The sequence below is a fragment of the Excalfactoria chinensis genome, chromosome 1, assembly GCF_039878825.1.
Source record: "Excalfactoria chinensis isolate bCotChi1 chromosome 1, bCotChi1.hap2, whole genome shotgun sequence".
NCBI lineage: Eukaryota > Metazoa > Chordata > Aves > Galliformes > Phasianidae > Excalfactoria > Excalfactoria chinensis.
In genome coordinates, this window is record NC_092825.1 from 67,555,730 (window position 1) to 67,575,399 (window position 19,670).

The window sequence follows — 19,670 nt, forward strand, 5'->3', positions numbered from 1 at the left end:
TGCAGGAAGAAATGAAAGGCCTTTAGAGGGAAGTGCTAAGGCTAGCATTGATATTTTGTAATGGCTTGTAAGATTAAAAGAAAAAAAAAAAAAAAAGGAAGCCAATACTTATTTTTGAAAAATGGAGTAGAACATACTTGCTTTGCTTTATTTGAAATCCTGCACCACCTCTTCTGTTCTGGATGAAGAATATGCTGTGACTTGGAGGCATCATAAAACAATAAGTTAATGATAAGGAAGATGATACAAAAGATTCTTAAAATTTCCTTTGTCCCAAGTTTAGACTTCATAGCAACTGCATTAGCCTGATTTGTAACTATCCTCAATATGCTCTAATTTACTGCCTTGAAGTGAATGTGATACTACGTTTTCTAGTCCTTAAACAAAGCAATTATTCTAATTGCAAGATTTTTCTTTTTTCTTTCTGAAAGACCATAATTCTGCTATTTATATGTTTATTGGAAAAAGTAACATATCATAAAAAATGAAGAACAGAATTAACATTATTCACTTAGAAGTATTCTGCCCTGAACTGTTAAAAAAGAAGAGAGTTGTGTGGCTGTCTGCAGACTTCCGAAAGCTTCCCTGACTGGTCTGATTTAAAACACAAACAGCAAACACCATTAAACTGTCTTCTGTCTTTAGTAGTCAGATGAGTCCTGCAGTCTACAACTTACAGGTTCCCTAGAGTTCTAGAAAGGCGTTTATAGTCCTTCCCTGAAACACTCGCTTTATTTTACTATGCTAAAAAAAAAAAAAAAATTAACATAAAAGATAGCTTCACACTTAATGTGTAATAGAGTGTGTATCCTTTACAGACAGAATAGAAAATTAATGTTTTGTTCTTTGACCCATCACTAAAATATTGGAAGCCTTGTGAACAAGGGAACATGAAAACAGAATAGTGAATGCCATTAATAATGTCTGTGGGCTGTTTCCAATTTTCAGTCCTACTAGCTTTCTGCTTTTTACTTTAACCCTCCTTGGCTACAAGGTTTGAGATTATATAAATATACTCAATAACTTATTCTTTACAGTTCCTTAAGACATTTTATTGCTATTAAAGTCACTTCAGAATTGCAATAGGAAACTCTGGGGTGTGTCATTATAGGAAACTGCCACCACTTGGGTGGTTGTACTACTTTGTTTTTGTTTTGAGTGAATGCTCTCCAACCAGTGCAGTTGAGTATGATGTACTGTTGTACTTAGCTGCAGAAAGTTACCATGATATGCATCAATCACAAGCACAAATGGTTATGTCTTGAAGTAATCCAACAGTTTTTCTCATATGGTATTCTTGTCGTTTGAGGGTTGTGTTGGTATCTTTGCCACAGATTAATTAGTATGTGTGATGCTGAATTTTTTAAACCTTTGATTCAATCTGAAGGAAAAGGAGAGTGCTAAGTAAATCTGAACTCAACATTACTCATCATTAGAGTATACCATATCAGATTTGTATTTATTTTCCTTGCTGAATTCATAGGTTTCTGAGGAAATTTTATAGGCATGCCTGAATGACTTGGAACTGCAGTAAGAACTATGATAGTTGAAATTAATCATCTGACTTTCCCAACCTTTGTCTTAGTATTTTTTCATAACTCTGGAGTAGCTGGAAATCTTCAGTTATCGCTCTTGTTTGGAACAAAATTCAGTTTTGAAACTTTAGTGATCTCTTGTAAGAAGTGTCCTCAGCCCAGTTCAAGTCATGTTGTTGATTTTTGCATTTAACTTCCTTTAACTTTATGATTTTTATTCCAGTGATGGAAAAAATATGAGAACCACTTTTATGACAGTGTTTTGAAAACCAGCAGATTAAGACCATCTGATTACTGTCTTTTGTGGACTGAGAATAAGATAGTGAGTGATTAAAAATAGAGAAGCATATACTGTGATGTTGATGTTGAAGTTGTACAAATTCAACTGTCCAAATAAATCACAGGACTTTAATACTGGATGATGTTGAACGTTATTATGTGTAGTTTTTTTTCTTACTCCTACTGCAGGGATAGGCAAAGACCATGCTAGAAAATACTTGATATTTCAAGTGAAATCCATCTGTGTTGGACCTTAATTTATCCATATTGAGTAGCAGATCTAGCCCTTAAGAAAGCCAGGAGACTGCTCCTTGTGGCAGCATCTATTTGTTCATGAAAGCGGTTTCTTTTTCAGGAACTGTAAATAAGCGAATGATGAATGCTGAATTGTTTAAAAATAAATGAACCAATTGTGTTACTGTCTTTTGCGGGAACCTATTCTGAAGTCTCAAGTGTTTATATTATCATCTCAATGGCTGGAAACTACTGTGTTTTGCTTTGGAAAGAGTAGTGGAAAAAATTGTTCAGCAGCTGAGATGGTTTGTTACCCTTTTCTAGTGGCTGGACACTTCAGCTGCTGCCCGTTTTGGCTCAGTCTTGATGAAGTGCAAGGTACCTTCTTGCTGTCTTCCCTTCTGCCTCAATAAGGACAAAGTCCTCAACTTCTCAACCAGTTCTCTCTTCAGAGAGTTTAAGAATATCATAAAGAAATCACACTTTAAGATTCTAATTATTTTTTTTCTTCCAGAGAGATGCCAAGGGAGCTCTCTGGGGAGGGCTGAAAAAAATCAAACTCATGTCTTTCCAAGAAATAATACTGAAAGTGGGAGAATATATCAGAAGTCAATGTAGCAGGAGTCAGTTTCATTGCCATGATATCTGTATTTCAGGTATAAAAAAAGTTGGCCAGTTTTGTCATGCAAGCTTATCTAAGCATATATCTACAGGACACTAAGGGGAAGAGTATTCTGGGGTAACTACCTTCACTGAAATGGACTTAAAGGTATTTCTGAGCTATCAACGTAATTCACACCAGTATAAGTTGCTCTCAGACCAGCCAGTCAAGTCTGCTGGAGAAAGGAGCCTCTGTCCACAAGTATTTCAGTAGATTTGCAGGATGTGGTGAACTCCAATAATAGACTTGATTGCCACAAGCCACAGCTGCCTCTATTCTAAGCCAAACTGCCTGTAGTCTGAAGTAGACCTAGGAATTCAGCAGTATTAGGATTAGAGGATTACTGTTCTTTTCTTCTTTGAGTTAGAACCTCCCATTATCTCCTGTCACTTCCACTGTTTAGAAAAACAAAAACAATGAAAAAAAACCCTCATAAATAAGGTAAAATATTATTCTCTGCACCATCATAGGTGTGAAGAAACCTAGTAAGTAGGTTTATTTCTTTTGCTGTTAAGCTGCTCTGTTGCTCAAATCTCAATTCTGTCCAGATTTCCAATTCTTATTACTTATTACCTATGCTGTTGAGCAGGTCTTAGGGGAAAATCAGCACCTGTTTGTCAGCCTGTCTGGTTGCAGGACCTCGAGTATATATTTCTCACTACATAATCGTTATGTAGTTCTCATGAGGTACATTCAGAAGGAATAAGCCTTTAAACGTATCTTTAATGTTGACTAAAGATTGCTTGCAAATCTTCAGTGTGCATTTCATGGGCTTGCTTTTCTTCGGTATTTCTTATTCCAGTATGATTTTCTGTCTGGAAAAGACTTGCCAAAAGAAGGGCCTCAATGGATCATACCAATTCACAGTTCCAGAGCAGGACTGGTTAGAGTACTCATGGTTAATATTTGGCAGCTCATTTGTGGAGACTTGCAATATTGAAGATTGCTTCAGCATTCTGTGAGTCTCATGTTCCAGCATACTGCTGTGTTTGACACACCATTGCCATTATAGATATTTTCTGTGTGTTTAATGTGAGTGTTCTCTACTTTAGGCCCACTATTTCTTGTCCTAGTAGATGTAGACTAGACTTTTTTCTTGAAGCTCTTTAAAGGTCATTGTGTTCCCTAGAAAAATTTTGCGTTAGATTAGCCATGTTGCTTTTGCTGTCATGCTTTTTGTCATGTATTGTGGTTTTGTATCTCACTTTTCTTTCCAGCCAACACAGATATTTTTCAATATATTGGTTTATAAAGAATTCTTATCTGTTATTCTCAAAAATATTTGGTTATCTTATTTTGGATAGTTGAGAAGTTTCACTACTCTCAAATAATTTACATGTAGATTTATTATTTGCACTTAGAAGAATACATTTAAATGAGCAGTTTGCGTATGAAAAAAAAAATAATTTAAGGTATCTCTGTCATGACAGGTAATTGAATATTCAAAATTATTGCAACAATGGACAAGAATTTTTTTTCTAGAACCATTTCTGTTTGTTACACACTGTGATAAATTTTCTGACAACTCTTTCTAGTTTCATAATCAGTAAAGACTCATATCATGCTAGAAAGAACTTGACCTTGAACAAACAGGAGTTGGTAGAGTGAGATGGAAGTTTCTTAGCCTCCTACAGGTTTGAAGGGATTTCAGGCACTGAAGGGATTTCAGGATCTATAGTCCAACCTCCTGATCAAAGTTGAGTTCTCCAAGCCCTGCAGGCTTGGGGAGGAGTGGCTGGAAAGCTGCCTTATGGAAAGGGACCTTGGTGTGCTGATTGGCAGTCAGCTGAATATGAGCCAGCAGTGTGCCCAGTTGGCCAAGATGGCCAGTGGCATCCTGGCTCGTATCAGGAATGATGTGGTGAGCCGGACTAGGGTGATAATCCTGCCCCTGTACTTGACACTGGTGAGGCTTCACCTTGAGTACTGTGTTCAGTTTTGGGCACCTCAATACAAAAAGGGCATTGAGGTGCTGGAGCAGGTCCACAAAAGGTAAGGCTGGTGAAGGGCTTTGTGAATATGCCCAATGAGGAGCAACTGAAGGAACTGGAGATGTTTAGTCTGAGGAAGAGGAGGCTGAGATGAGAGCTTATTGCTCTCTTCCAGTATCTGAAAGGTGCTTTCAGCGGGGTTGGTCTCTTGTCACCATCCCTGGATGTGTTTAAAAACCATTTGGATGTGCTCAGGAAAAAGATGTAGTGGAGTATTGTTAGGGTAGTATGGTTAGGTTGCAGTTGGACTTGATCTTTAAGGGCTTTTCCGACCTGACCAATTCTGTAATTTTGTGATTCAGACCACATTGCTCAGGTCTTTATCCAGACAAGTCTTGAAGACTCCCAAGATGGAAAGTCCACAGTGCCTACTGGCAAACTGCTCCACATCTTCATAATTAAGATTTTCTTTTTATACAATCAGAAACTTTTGTTTCATTCTTACGACTCTTTTTCTTTGTTTAATCCACTTGAACATGAATCAGGAGAGCTGCTCAGTAATGTCCTTGTGGCATGGGCAAGTTGCTGTCAGGTTATTTAAGCCTTCTACTCTCCAGGCTGAAAAAGCAGTTCTTTCAAATACTCTTCACATGGTGTAGATTCAGCCCCTTAAGCTGGTTGTAGTTTAATGAGTACCAAGAAGAATAATTGCTTTCCTCAATCTTCTGGCTATGCTCCTTTTCATACAGTTTACAATGCTGTCAGGCTTCCATCTCTGCCAGAGCATGCTGGATTGCTTTCAGCCTACTGTTCAGCAGGATCTCCAGGTCCTTTTCAGCAAAGCTACTGTATAGGCAGACAGGCCACAGCCTGCATCTTTGTTAGGAATTAGTCTATTCCAGGCATAGATCTTTGCATTTGTCATCACTGAGTTTCTAAGGCTCCTTTTGGAAATAGCCTGTTTAGATCTGTCTAGGATGATAGCCTGTTTTTAAGAGTATCGATAATATATAGCTGTCCCAAAGTCAGAGAGGGTGCATTTGCTCTCCTCCTCCAGGTAACTGATAGAGATCCTAAGTAGGATAGGACCTGTGGCAGGCCCTTGAAGAACTCTGCCTGTAATGATTGTTCAGGTAAACTACAAACTAGTACCTTTACAACCTTTTGCCTGATGATTCGACCTTGATTGCCTAATTCTCTAATTTTTGTGAAAATTCAAAGAATTATTGTTCAGGACAGAAATTATCTAAATGCATTCTTTGCTAGCTGAAATGCGAAGGTTCGTATTTCCTTCTGTACAGGTTACCAGGCCATGCATCATGATGCACACAAGGGGAATAAATGTAGTTTGCTTAAAAGGGAAGTGCAAAATTTAATTACATTCCTCTGTTGTTTAATGTAAGATTGATGCTGGTACATTGATTGAGCTTGAGATGTACGTTGAGAGATAGTAATTGTTGTAATCTTGGATACAGAAAAAAACGGAAAATACAATCAATAAATTTCTTTTCTGTGGTCATGCCATCCCAGCTGTGTTATTCTTTCCCTTTTTCCTTCCTTTCCCTCCTCCAGCTTTCATGTTCAGTAGCCAGTTTAAATTCGACAAAGAAATATGGGTACCAGAAATATTGTTGTATTCCTACTGCTATGCATCACGAGAGTGAGTGAATAGATAAATGAGAAACTCAAAGTGGAAATTTGGGTGGTGGCCAGTCCCTGAAGAACTGCGAGCTAAGACTGGCATTTGGCAACCAGTCAGCAAAACTGTACCTCTGAATCATGTTCTATTTGCCTGTTTCTAGGTATTTAACTGTGTGGCAGAACTAGGAGTATTGCAAAAAGTAGAGTGAAGGAACCAAGCCCATGTAAAGTTTGCTGATCTAGTTACCTCAGAAACCCTTTTTTCTTTTAAGTACCATAACGTGAATTAAAAATTAATAATCTGGAGCTAAATTTCATTGCCCAAAGATTGCTCTCAACTTGCAGAGAAGGGCATCTGCCTTTGCATGCTGAGTGCTTCATTTCTCTCCTTTTTAGAAAACACCTTCAGAAACTGACACGGTGATATTAGGTCTAAATTTGCAGTACTGACTTGACCAAAGTCCTAGAGATTGCCATCAGAGAAATAATGTGTGTTTAATAACCAGTAACTTTCCAAATCTACATAATTAAAGATTTCAGCCTACTGACTGAAGCATCCTTTAATATTAAAATGCTGTTCAGAATTAATCATGTATATATAAACAGTCTATGATTATACATATATAGAAAGCCATGGTTCTCCATAGAAAGATAACCTTTTTATGGTTGTGCAGCTCCATAGCACTGGCCAGCTACGTTGCCAGTAATGTAGATGGAGAATAGGTTTAATGAACTTTTGTACAGTGTGATTAACAAGACATTCCAGGACTGTCCTGTTTCTTAATTTCTGTCTGTATTTTCTTTGAAAATGTGGATGGGTTACAGTCAGATTCACAGTACTACATATTTTCTATCCAGGATGTTTTTGCACCTGATTTAAAATGAGATATGACACATTTCTTTTCAATGGAGGAACTCTAAGGCCAATAATTATGTAGAAAAAAATCACTGAATCCTTCATATTGGGCAGTAAAGTTCCAATAAATCTCTTTAAGAGGTTGAGGCCTATGGTATTGTTTTCCTAATATTTACTAAGTCTACTAGCATAGAAGATTATAGTAACAACCTGTCATGGTATTATGATTTTTGGTTATCGGTATTCCACATTATAACATCATGTAGTGCACTGGGAGTTAATGCTCCAGTTCCAGGCACCTGTCTGGAAGAGAAGTTCAACACCTCCCAGAGGACTGTGTGTTCACAGGGGAGATATAACCCCTGACAAGGTCACAAGACCTTCCTTTTTTTTCCTTTTTTTTTTTTTTTTTTTTTTTTTTTTGAGCTCTCCTCCCTGCAGCTCGACCCAATTGTGCATCTCACCTCAGCATATGGTGAGGCCTTCCCATCTCTCAGACACTCTTTCTCATTATATTTGATTTATTAGCTTCAATTCTAATTATTTTGTATTATAGTGTGTTATCTTGCATTCTGTTACCGTATTTAGTAAATTAGTTTGTTTCTCCTCAGATTGTTGCTGCTGTTTTAATTATTCGGGGTCCCCTGACTTCTCTTTCTGCAGGTGTGGGTCTGCAGATCCCTCTGCCATACTAGTCACTGAACCGGGCCAAACCAGCCCATAAACTGTTGATACAACCCTTTCTTCCAGCTGATGAGAGAGATTTAGCATGCACATGGGGTACCCTGTTGGGGCCAGCGATCCTTTCCTTTGAAGATCTTTGGCACTCCAGTTGCAAAAGTGGCTCCGCTATTTGGAGAGCTGAACTGGCTTACTTTGCAGCCCAGATTATTGCAGTGCAATTGCGTAAATTCTGGGTTACCATAAAATGTAGTTTTGATGGCTCATGAACAGCTGGCATGGACTGAAATTTCTCCAGCAGTGGTTGCTCAGGATTTGGGGCTCTTGGAGTTGACCTCATGAGGCTCTCTGACAAGTACAGAGATTTGTCTTTGGTCCAGTTTAATTTCCTTGTTTTACTGTGTAGTAAGAGGCAGACTAAAGCTGGAGTACTGAAAAAAAGAAAGAAAAAAAGCTGGGCCTGTTCATTTTAATTGTATGCAATTCACGAGACTGTCAGTGCATGTGTGACATGGTTAGCAATTTGTTTTTACATTAGGTACTGCTAAGGCTGCGGTCTGATGCTTCTGTTTCCCCTTGCTTTGTAGGAAACTCATTATATCCCCACAGTAACTTTTTGAAGCATGAATTTTAATTAAAATTTTATTTTCCCAGAATGCTTCCTTTGTTAACTGAATAGCTCATCTGAATCAAACTGAAACAGATTGCGTACTTTATTTCAGTTGACAGCACTTAATGTAGATTAATTTGTACTGTTCAGCCACTCACTGGTGGAAAATACGAGGTGATGTGGTAGGCATATCCAAGTTTGGCTGCAGTGTAAAAATCAAAGAACTAACATTTTCCAAGCATGCACAACTTCTGTGTTATTGAAAGGTCACCATTTGTTCAAGCTTTGAAGTATGATATCATACATGATACATGGCCTTTGGAAAGCACACAAAAATGTTGTGGAAAGAATGAATATTTAAAGATTTCTTTTATTAACTATATTTCATGGAAGTATAGTTACACATGTTAACACAAATGTGCCAGTTACGTCTAGACCAAGCAATGGTCTTTGCTTTTTTTGCATGTTAGCCTTTTCTGCCTGTGTATCTGTCTCTGCTGCTGTTACTTTCTCATGTTTGAGCATTAGATTATATAAAGAACAACTTTAAAGAGACATGTGCTCAGATTTGTCTCTAAGTTAGTTTTTCTGATCTGTTTTGGATTTCACATGTAAATTTCCCCCCACCCAACTTCACTCAACATTTGAGAAAGCTGATCCATCCTGTAGTGTAAACTTTGATTTACTGTTTTATAAGACAGATAAAAAATGCTTTTGATCTTGGACAAAAAAAGATGAAAGAAAGAATCCTATAATCAGTCCGCAACCTAGATTGGCATTGTACCTAAATTCCTCTGCTCACCAGCTCTTGGTTTGAAATTAAATGTTAAAGCATTAAAAAAAAAATGTTAGACTTGAGCAAGTATGATTTGTGTGAGGTTGGAAGGGGCCTCTGGAGGGGCCTCTTGTCCAAACCCACTGTTCAAGTTTGCCTAGAACAGGTTGCCTAGGACCATGCCCAGACAGTTTAAATAAGTTTAAAGAGTATAAAACATATACCAGTATAAATTTAAACAGTCATCGCATGATCAAGTCTTATTAAAATATCACTAGTTTTCTGATTGCAAAATAAATGCTCGTATGTTGTAAGAAGATATTTTGAAGGTTGAAATTTCGCAGATAATTTAGAACAGGTTTTCATTTAAATAGGTAAACCTTTCTAAGCCTTCAAATACTCATGATGATGTATGACACTGCAGTATATCTTAAAATAATAAATAAATTTCTTATGGAGTATATTTTTCTTAAAATAACTATGCTACACATACATAGTTAAGATCAGCTTACCCTAAGTTGTTGGTATGATGGTACATATTGATATATGAATCCATAAGAACTCTGTACTATTACATATCCACAGACATGAATGTTTGATGGTGTTTGTGAATTGACATCTGTATATGTATAAAATGGAACATAACAGATCTCATCTTTGCTTGTTTGCTGTTAGTACAGTGAAGACCTTATCAAAGAAAATATGGTTGGTGGCCTTCATTTGATACAAAGAATTTGTGCTTAGGTATATGCAGGTAACATGTTGCCTTTGAAGGCTGCGTACAGAAGATGAGCAAGACAAGCTAGCTAGCAGTTGTGTGCACATTTGTATTTTACAACTTTTTTCCTATTTTTCTTTCACCCAGTAGCTTTTCATTTTTCTTCCAGAAAGCAAACATTGCCTGTCAGTAATTGTAGATTCTCTGGCTCAGCATAAGAAGTCTATGACATAGAACTTGGATGGAAAAATACTTCAGTCAAATATGTGGTAGATGAAAGAGGAATATTAAATTAATGTATGCTTTTACTACTGTTGTGCTTAATGCTATGCTTAATGCCAATGATATCTTATTTACTCTGCAGTTTAGTTTTTGCATATTTATTATTTTTAATGAAGCAAACATCATTTCTACATTTCATTTTTTTGTTTGTTTGTTTTTTGGGGTTTTTTTTGTTTGTTTGTTTTTGTTTTTGCATGGAATATCATTAGTATTGTTGATCAATCTGTTAATTTAAGCTTTGGGGTTTGTTTTAGGTTTACGAGTTGGATGGCATCCCACTGATTCTAGACAACTGCAGCATCGATGACAACAATCCCTGTATCCTTTATGGAAGAAATCTAGTCTATTATGTACAACACATTTTAGAAAAGTAAAAGAAGGAAGGTGAAGAGTTAAATGTAAGCATGTCAACACTGCTTTCACTCAGTATCTAAGTCTTACTAACCTCAATAATTTCTAGCTTGTTTTTTAATGCTCAGTTCAGAAGCAGGAGCAGGTGAATTCATGAAGATGCTTTCATGAACTGGACATTAAGTGAGTTGGAATATAGTTGTACTCTGCTTCTTAAAATAGGAAGTATTACTGTTTTACAGAAGTAAATGCAGATAGCTGACTGTGATAGAAATCTGAATTAAGAATACATTTGATTGTTGTGTCCAATCTGAGCTCGTTTCAACTGAAATCTATTCAGTAAGCTATAGTAAGTCCATTTATTAAAACTGACTGTGGAGAATTACTCTAAGCATAGAGACAAAGCTAGCAAGCTACGGAATGAGAGTGTGTATGAATAAGAGTATTAATTATGTAGTTGGAATATTGAGTAGATTTTAATGTAAACAACATAGTTCCTGGTATTTAGGATTTTTTTTTCTTCTGGAGTTTAAGAGCCTTCCTAAGACATAGTTGTTGACAGGAAATAAGTTCATGTTGAAGATAATCAACTATTAACTGGACTGTTTCATCCATCTGTTCATGAACTGCTCTGTAATCCTGCTGATGCATTAACTAGAGTAGTTGTTTTCTGTCAGCTAATTATTATTTCCTTATAAGATTCTGATAAATGCATCAGGAAATCAAGAGCCTTTCCAATTTTAGAGTAATGTTAGCTTTCCTATACTGAACGAATAAAATATTTGTTGTTTTTTCTTTCAATTAATTTCACTGAAATGTGGGTCCAGAGGAGAGCTATGGTCAGAGACCTGGACCACCTCTCATTTTGACAGTCTGGGTTGGAGTTTTTCAGCCCAGAGAAGAGCAGGCTCCAGGGAAACTTTGTAGCGGGCTTCACTACAGAGAACAAGGGGTACTGCTTTTAAACTAAAGGAGAGTAGGTTTAGATTAGATATATGGGAGAAGATTATTTACCATTTGTCGAGGTGATCTGTGAACAGGTTGCCCAGAGCAGCTTGAATTCCCCATCCTTAGTGACATTCAAGGCCAGGTCAGATGGTGCCTTGGGCAACCTGGTCTACTGAGAGATGTCCCTGCTTATGTCAGGAATTTTGAACTAGATGATCATTAAGGTCTCTTCCAACCCAAACCATTCTGTACTTCTTGTGAAAACATCTGCCTTTTAACAAGTATCTTTTAAGTAACTTTACTTTTAACAAGTAAAAAGTTGTGAAAATAAATATGTCATAAAAGGGTAGGTGGAGGAGTAATGGATGTGAAGTGTCCATCGACTTACCACTACTTGCCTTATGTGTAGCTTTCTTATATTAATCACATTTCCTGCAGAGAGAATCTTGGCAGTGTGTCTGACAGTGCGCTGAGCAGTAGAGCAGTACTTCCCTGTTCCCATTCTGGAAAGAGAAACTGCTGGGATGCAGAGGGAACAGAATCACGTTATCCTTCTCCAAGCGAAAGTGTAGCCTTGAGAAAACATAGTAAGGAGTTTTGATCCTGAGTGACTGTTCCTTCGTTGGAAAGCACAACTTTTGGAATTTTCTATGACTAATTTTTTATTCTAGCTGTTAGAAAAAGAGGATAAATTTGAGGCCTTCAAAGAGTAGAACTGTAATTTACAGTCTTGAGTAAAAAGAAAATAAAATGCCATGGGAGCTTTTACTACATTGTCAAACTTCTTACAACTTCTGGTACAAGCCAGCATTTTATGGCTGAACTATAAACTTCTTGCCAGACATTAAAACTTTGCTTAATTGGTTTTAACGGCTTACTAAACATGGTGACACATCTTAATATGAGCTTTCATCACTGATCCATAGCATACAATTTACAGGTATGTGAAAATGTAGTAGCACTTAGGCAGAGTTGAGACTAGCCTGCTGTGACAAAGTTTGCTTTGTCAGCTTTTGGAAAACAGTTTCTGGCTACTGCATTTATTGTTTTGGCATGAAGTAATTCCAAACAGTGCTGGGCTGCTTAAAGTTATTGCTTCCCTGCTTCAATTCTGCCTCTTGGCATTCCTTGTCTGTTGTGTACTGAGCTGTCTGTATCCATCTAAGCTGTTATCTGCTTCTTAGAATGTTTGGATACTTCAGACACCATAAACCAAGGTCTCAGTAGCATGTAGCTGTCCACCTCCATTGCATTTCATAGCATTCTTCTGAAGAGATTTGACTAATTCCCATCTCCCTCTTCCAGGCACTCAGTTCTGCCAAACAACTCCATTTGGAACAAATCCATTTTGTGGTGCTTGTGAAACAGAACAGCGCTCTTACTGATTTGAAAGCCTACTTGCTTAAAATTGAAACATCTTATGCCCACATTGTAATTTTGTAATCCAGAATGAATGTATTTTGTCTCTTCTCAAGGAATATTTCTTAAAAGAAAGTATATGGATATCTCTTGAGCTAGATGTTGAAGGAGTTGCTGAAAATTCAATACAATGACTCACAATTCTACAATATAGAATTTTACAGTTCTACTTGGATGTAGAATGCAGCAAGGGGAATCATTCTGTAGCTCTTCAACATGGGTTTCTTTAGGAAGTCATTTCCAGAAACTTTTCTTTTATATTATTTTTTTCTAGTACCTGTTTTTGTGGTTTCAGGTTGTGTTGTTGTTTGTGTCTCCTTTTGTAAGATGGCTGGAAAAGCTTCAGCCATTTTCCTTCAATATAAGAGCATCTTGTATTTTCTTGTAAAGCTCTGCGTAGACACACATTTTCATTTGAGCTTTGTCTATTTTGGAGACATGCAAGCTCAACAGCTAAGATGCTGTTAGATTTTCTACATAAAACAAAGAAAATGCATTTATTTTGAAGATTTTGTTGAGTTCTGCCTTCAAGTCATACCTACAAACTCTTCTAAAGGAAGATGTAATTGTGGTAAAAGTTTCCGGGTAGAAAAAAATCATTTTCCTACCAGCATGCAGCTCATCGGGAAAAGGTGAACTGCTATGTTAGATCTTAAGAGCCCTTTATTACTTCTGAGGGGAGAAATCTTATTTAATAAATCTTTTTATTTGTTGCATATGGAAGCACAATGAAAGAGGAAATGGGTCTGCTCTTATCTTAAAATAAACTCCTATGTAAATCTGTCATTACTATAAAATTGCATCCTTTGAGTTCTCGAACGGCTTTGTAATGTGCATAGAAACACTAGGAAGTTCATTACTTACGAAATTGCTTGCTGAAATTCAGCTGATATGTTTGCGTTACTTCAGCTTTTTTTTTTTCTTTTTTCAATTTGAATTCATATTTTGGTGTCTAGAATAAAGTGTCTTTTATTCTGCTCCCTTTAGCCATCACCTTCCTCATATCTGACAGATGCTAGTATCAGATAAGGGCCCCTCTTTTTCTCCTCATCTTCTACCTTTTTCTCATCCCTTACTGCTCCTTCCAGCTTCATTTCTTGACCTTTCAAAGGTACCAGTTGTTTAATACAAAAAAAAGGAAGGAGGCTAGCCCATTCTGATCAAAGTATTGTTGATCCTCAACATCCAAAAATAAATGTTTATTATTGAAGACATTTCAGTTTACTTTAACTAACTGTGGCACTCTCTGAATGTTGTTCTCTGTGTTTCCCATCTTACCAACATTTAGGCTTATTCAGGAGCAGTACATAGACATGCATCTTTCTTTTTAAAATGTAATGACTACCCTTTAAGATATTTATTAGAAATTAAGGAATGGTCAATGCATTCAGAACACTACAATGTAGTAACTGCTGGTTAGTGGTAAAATTGGAAGATGAGAAGTGAAATGCAGTTTTGAAAATATAATATTTTAATCTGTTGTGGTTGCGTACCAGTCTTAAAGTTATGAGATTCCTTTAGTCTGTTTTCAATACATTGATTTTGTGACAGAAGTTAATTGAAATTGATATTCTGTAGGTGTCTGTGATATTTTAACCCTAATTGGGCATGTTTTTCTGTTCATCAAAGTGCAGTTATACTTGAAAAAAAAAAAAAAAAGATATTGTTGTGTGGTATGTGCACACACATAATTTTACATGTATGAGTAAACACCCAGCTGACTTTGTTTCAGCAATAAAAATATTCAGCATTAGTGAAAGGGGAACTGGTGGCTACTGTGGATGCCCGTATGCAGTCTTTAGTCCTTAGTTTGAGTAATTGGAATTGTGGATGAAAATGTAGCAAAAGAAGTTAATTTTCAGATACTCCTTCCATAAGTGTTAGTCTGACATTTATATTTAATCTGAAAGTATGTAAGAGGTAGATAGAAAATACTTCTGACTTGATGACAGCAACAATACAACTGTGGTTCATGAAACTTTTAGCTTAGAAGAAATCCAGTTGCTATGGTCTATAGCAATGGTTATTTGTTTTTGTGAGATCATCAGAAATCATCTGTGAAATCATCAGAAAGCAAAAACAGGAGTGCAAGTTGACTTTTTAGAGTAAACCATGATATAGTTGAGCATTTTCATGTAAATGTGGCTATCCCTTTTTGTCTGTGAGGAAGAGGCAGCATAATATTATATCGGTAATGGTTATCCTTCTTTGGAAAGCTTGCTTTAGGCACTGCCTCTGCATTCAGCAGAGGTGAACTATTCAACTGTATTTTCATGAGCATACATAAAACAATGTTGTTTCAATGGATATGGTAAATGCAAAAGAACTCAACTACTGACGAAAACTCTCCACAGCCTGTAAAGTTCTGTCCATTTGGAAGAAATTTCCCTTGTCCTCATCCTATTGACAGCTGCTTTGGTGCATAAGTCTGAAGTCTGCTTTGGCTAGAAAGAATTGTGTTCTTTGGCAGAGGGCATCAGTTTTCTGTTATCACAGGCTGCTGCTGCTGCAACCCTGATCTTCAGATACAGAACACTATGAGAAACGTAATTGCTCTAAACTAGTGCTGGTTGTCACTGTGACTTTAACAAAAAGGTAGTGAGGTAGTGACTCAGTTTTTAGTGTCCCCACAGTGGCGGAGGAGCTATAGATTGGCAGTGGGAAAAAAAATAAAAAATTTAAAAAATGGGACTTGTCAGCACAGTTGAAGAGCAGAAACTTGTTGACCTGGAACTTCAGGTTCATATTGCCAAAGAGAACAGCTTATAGCATCCAAGTAACAGCCAACTACTATAGGTGGAAATAGAATGAAAATTAAAATTGTCAAGCAAGAAGAAATCATTGTAGTGGCACACTCTGGTTCAATCCAATTGAACTACCATGTGCTGACAATTCTTTTTTAAATCCTCAGAAAGCATGGAGAATTTGTGGTTAATGGCATATACAAAAACTTCAGTTTCCTTTCTGTATCTTACTTTGAGATGAACTGGTCAGAGTAGAAGCTAGAACAGGTGCAAGTATGGTTTATTTGCTGAGCAAGTACAGTCTCTGAGACGGGCTTATTTCTTTCACCTTGTTCAGCAGACCTCATCATGTTCCTGCAAGTAGCTGTGAATTCTTTGTAGCTATATTTTGTTAGATAGTAATAGAGCCTATGGAGTCTACATGGTTCACAAGGGAATCCTTTAGTGTTGTATGATAATGGATTCTCTTGCAGCTGTAGTGGGCCCACTTTGTAATGATTACCTTCAAACTTCTCATGATGAAAGGAAAAACAAAGTTATTCCACAATGATGCTTTTGGTTTTAGTTGTGAAGGTCATCTGCCCACCAGTGCCTATTTATGTCACTATGCTTGTGGGGATCTTTACGCTTATGAAAGGAGCATTACAAGTAGCTGGTCTTGTTCGTACAGAAGTGTTCAAAGAAGTGTGGATTCCATCATAAGTAGAGCGTTGTGTAATGGTTGTTTTTTTTAATAGGATATTGAGTGAAGTGTCCAAAGTGGGACTTTTATAAAAAGGCAAGATCAAGGTCTGTGGTCCCTGTTGACAACGGCACAGGAGGCATTTGTGTAACTTAATCCTACTTTGAATCACTCTTGACATTGGCTTCCCACCTGAAGAGCTGGAATGTAACTTCCATGTCTTACCCAATTGTTTATCTTCTCTGTATCTTGAAAATTCTTTGGAACAGAACCCACCTAGAGGTAACAAAAGAGCCAAGAAAAAAAAAAAAACAAACTACTTAATCTTTATATTTGGTTGATTTAATTTCTGGCTCAGAGTGCACTTCTGAAACATTTATTTTGTCAGAGGAAAAATATTTATTTCAGAATGAGAACAATGAATGTAGGGTTTGCTTGTGAGATGTTCTACATCAATTGGCTGGATCAGTAGTAAAGTTTTGTTGGTTTTTTTTTTTGTTTTTTTTTTTTTTTTGTTTTTGTTTTTTTGTTTTTGTTTTTTTTAATGCAAAGTTCTCTTTAATATTAAAGACCATAGGAGGAATGCAGTGTGCAGCTCATGGAGAGACTGTCTGGGAAAGGAAAGTTCTGTCTCCTCTTTTTCTCAGCTTCTTGATTTGAGAAGAAAATTGGGAGTTACACTTCTGGTATTAAATTTCTAGATACATTTCATATATAACATGACTTTATTGAGTTCTTTAGAGCACAGAAAGGTACTTTCCTGGTAAATGAAATTGATGCTCCTTTGTGATGTCTTAATTAGTTCACAGTTGCCAAGCACACTGGGGTTTTTGGCTAACACACAACTCTAAAAAAGTCCCCAAACTCTCATAATTAATTTATAGAGCTTTTTCTTTGAGAACTGTAAATAGATTAAATTCGTTTGGCCATTTACCAATGGCATATTTCAAATTGCTGATTCCCTAATGATTCCTGAATGATTGGCGAGAATACTTGAATTCAGATTTCACAGGGAAGTTAGTAATACCTTTCTTGAGCATACATAAAATGCTAAAGCAGATTTGACAGCATGTAAATATGAAGTCTCCTCTTTAGTATATTACTTCAGCACAGTTGCAGCAAATGACAGCTGTCATCAATAATAAATGTGTGCTGGAGAATGTTTAACAGAGCTATACAGAATGCAAGAGGACTCTTTCAAATGTCGCATTACAATATTTGTAATCCCTTGAAAAGAGTAATCTCTATAAGCACCAATTCATGCATGTAAAAGTAAAGAATTAAAGTTAATAATTCTATTTCCAAACAAAATTTTGTCATATTTATCCTCTGTCTTAATCTTCTTGGTGGACTGAAATTCATGACAGGTTTGAGTTTTTGAAAGAAAGCAGATCTTTAGAGCACTAAATAAATAAATAAATAAATGTTCAATCACAGAATCACAGAAATATAGGGTTTGGAAGGGACCTCCAGAGATCAAGTCCAACCCCACTGCCAAAGCAGGTTCCCTACACCAAGTCACACAAGTAGGCATTCAGGTGGGTCTTTAATATCTCCAGAGAAGGAGACTCCACAACCCCCCTGGGCAGCCTGTTCCAGTGCTCCGTCACCCTCACTATAAAGAAGTTCTTGCACACATTCGTGCGGAACTTCCTATGCTCCAGTTTCTTGCTGTTTCCCCTTGTCCTGTCTCCACACACTGCTGAAAAGGGTCTCACCTCTCCACTTTGCCCCCCATACCTCAGCTATAACTATTATAGCTATAGATACTGTTTTTATAGCTATAGATACTGTTTTTATAGCTCAGACAACTCACTTAATTGTTCTGCAGACTTTTAAAAAAATGATCTGGGTTGAGACAGAGCGCTAGAAATTTGAGACCCAAAGGAGTTTTTGTTTTGTTCTGTTTGTTTGTTTAAATAAATCTAAGAAATTTTCAGAAATATTGTTGAGAATGGAATGCCTCCTACAACTGCCTTATCGTATTTCAGTCCTTCTTATTGATGCCCCCAAAAAAACATTCAGATGCAATACGGCTAATGTTCTGCATAATATCTTTATTCTGACATTTTTCTGTTGTTCCACTATCTGTCACTATTGTTAAAACAGTCTGTAATTTCAGCTGGTGAATGCATTGTCTTCCTGATCCTTTAATCTTTTTCCTTCTCTTCCCTGGATCTTTGTTCTTTCAATTTCCAAAATGTTTTACAAAATCCAGCCTTTGCTTTCTGTCTCACTAAGAGTATAATTGTAGCCCCCACTTACACTGATTATTTGTTCTTACCCCTTAGTGTTCTGTGATTTCTTCAAGGAAATGCAGACATTTCCTGAGGTCGCAGCAGGTGTAATGGTAGCCAGCGTCTATCTGCAAAACATGATGAAAAAAGCTTAGCTGGTTGTAATTCAGTTGCATCTTTCAAAACACCCATCTATTTGACTGATGTTATTTTAAGATGCACACAGGATGTCATCTAATATCTACGAGACTGGAAGTGGAGTTTCATGTTTGGTTTGTCATGAAGTGACATTTGAAATTACTGAAAGCATTAAGATCGGAGTTAGGCCACCTGCATTATTCAGAAGCCCTAATTCAATAAAATACTTGAGTACCGTGCTGAAAGGTGAGCAGACATACATCTTTGTTGAATCTGCACATGCACTGGAATGTCTGTTAAAATAGAAAAAGCTTCTATTCGAATTGTGATTATGCTTATCTCATTATCTTAGTTTTCAGAAATATAAATTAGAGTTATCTTGACTGCATTTTACGTGTTAATTAAGATGCTTTTTTCCAGTCTAGTGCAAGATTGTTTAAGGTTCTATTTGACCTCTTTAATTTCCATTTTATAAGGGTTTTAGAAAAGCTGTTTATTTCTGCATGTGTACATAGAGATGTGCATGAGTATATTTCTGTGTATAGGTGGAGCTTATTTCTTTGTATGTCTAAGGAATCTATTGAGTTTGTTAACACAATTACCATCCCCCTGTGCTTCAGTGCTTTAAGCCTCAGTGTTTAAAAAAAAAAGGTTTTGCATGACATTATTAAAATAATATAAAAACATAGACTGATGTAACTAAGTATGTAACATGACTTTAGTAGCTTCATAGTACTTGACAGAAATAGTGTTTTGTTTTTTTAGTGTACTGAAGTATGTTGGCTTTTAACTTTTAAGTCCTGCAGAGAATGAAAGAATTCAGAATATGGATTGAGTGTTTCTTATCTGGTAGACATAAGTATATGTATATATGTATATATATATATATATGTATATATATATATGTATGTATGTATATAGGCAGCTTGGATATATTAAACTTTTCAA

At 36.6% G+C, this 19,670-nt stretch overlaps 1 protein-coding gene across 3 annotated transcripts in view; it reads left to right on the forward strand.

Moving 5' to 3' along the window:
• ATXN10 (ataxin 10) overlaps nucleotides 1-19,670 on the forward strand; it is a 102,382-nt gene that overhangs the window by 66,407 nt on the left and 16,305 nt on the right. For all 3 annotated transcript variants that reach the window (XM_072343280.1, XM_072343285.1, XM_072343294.1), the window contains one exon: nucleotides 10,458-10,521. In XM_072343280.1, the coding sequence (XP_072199381.1) occupies nucleotides 10,458-10,521 (64 nt within the window). The remainder of the gene's footprint in view (nucleotides 1-10,457; nucleotides 10,522-19,670) is intronic.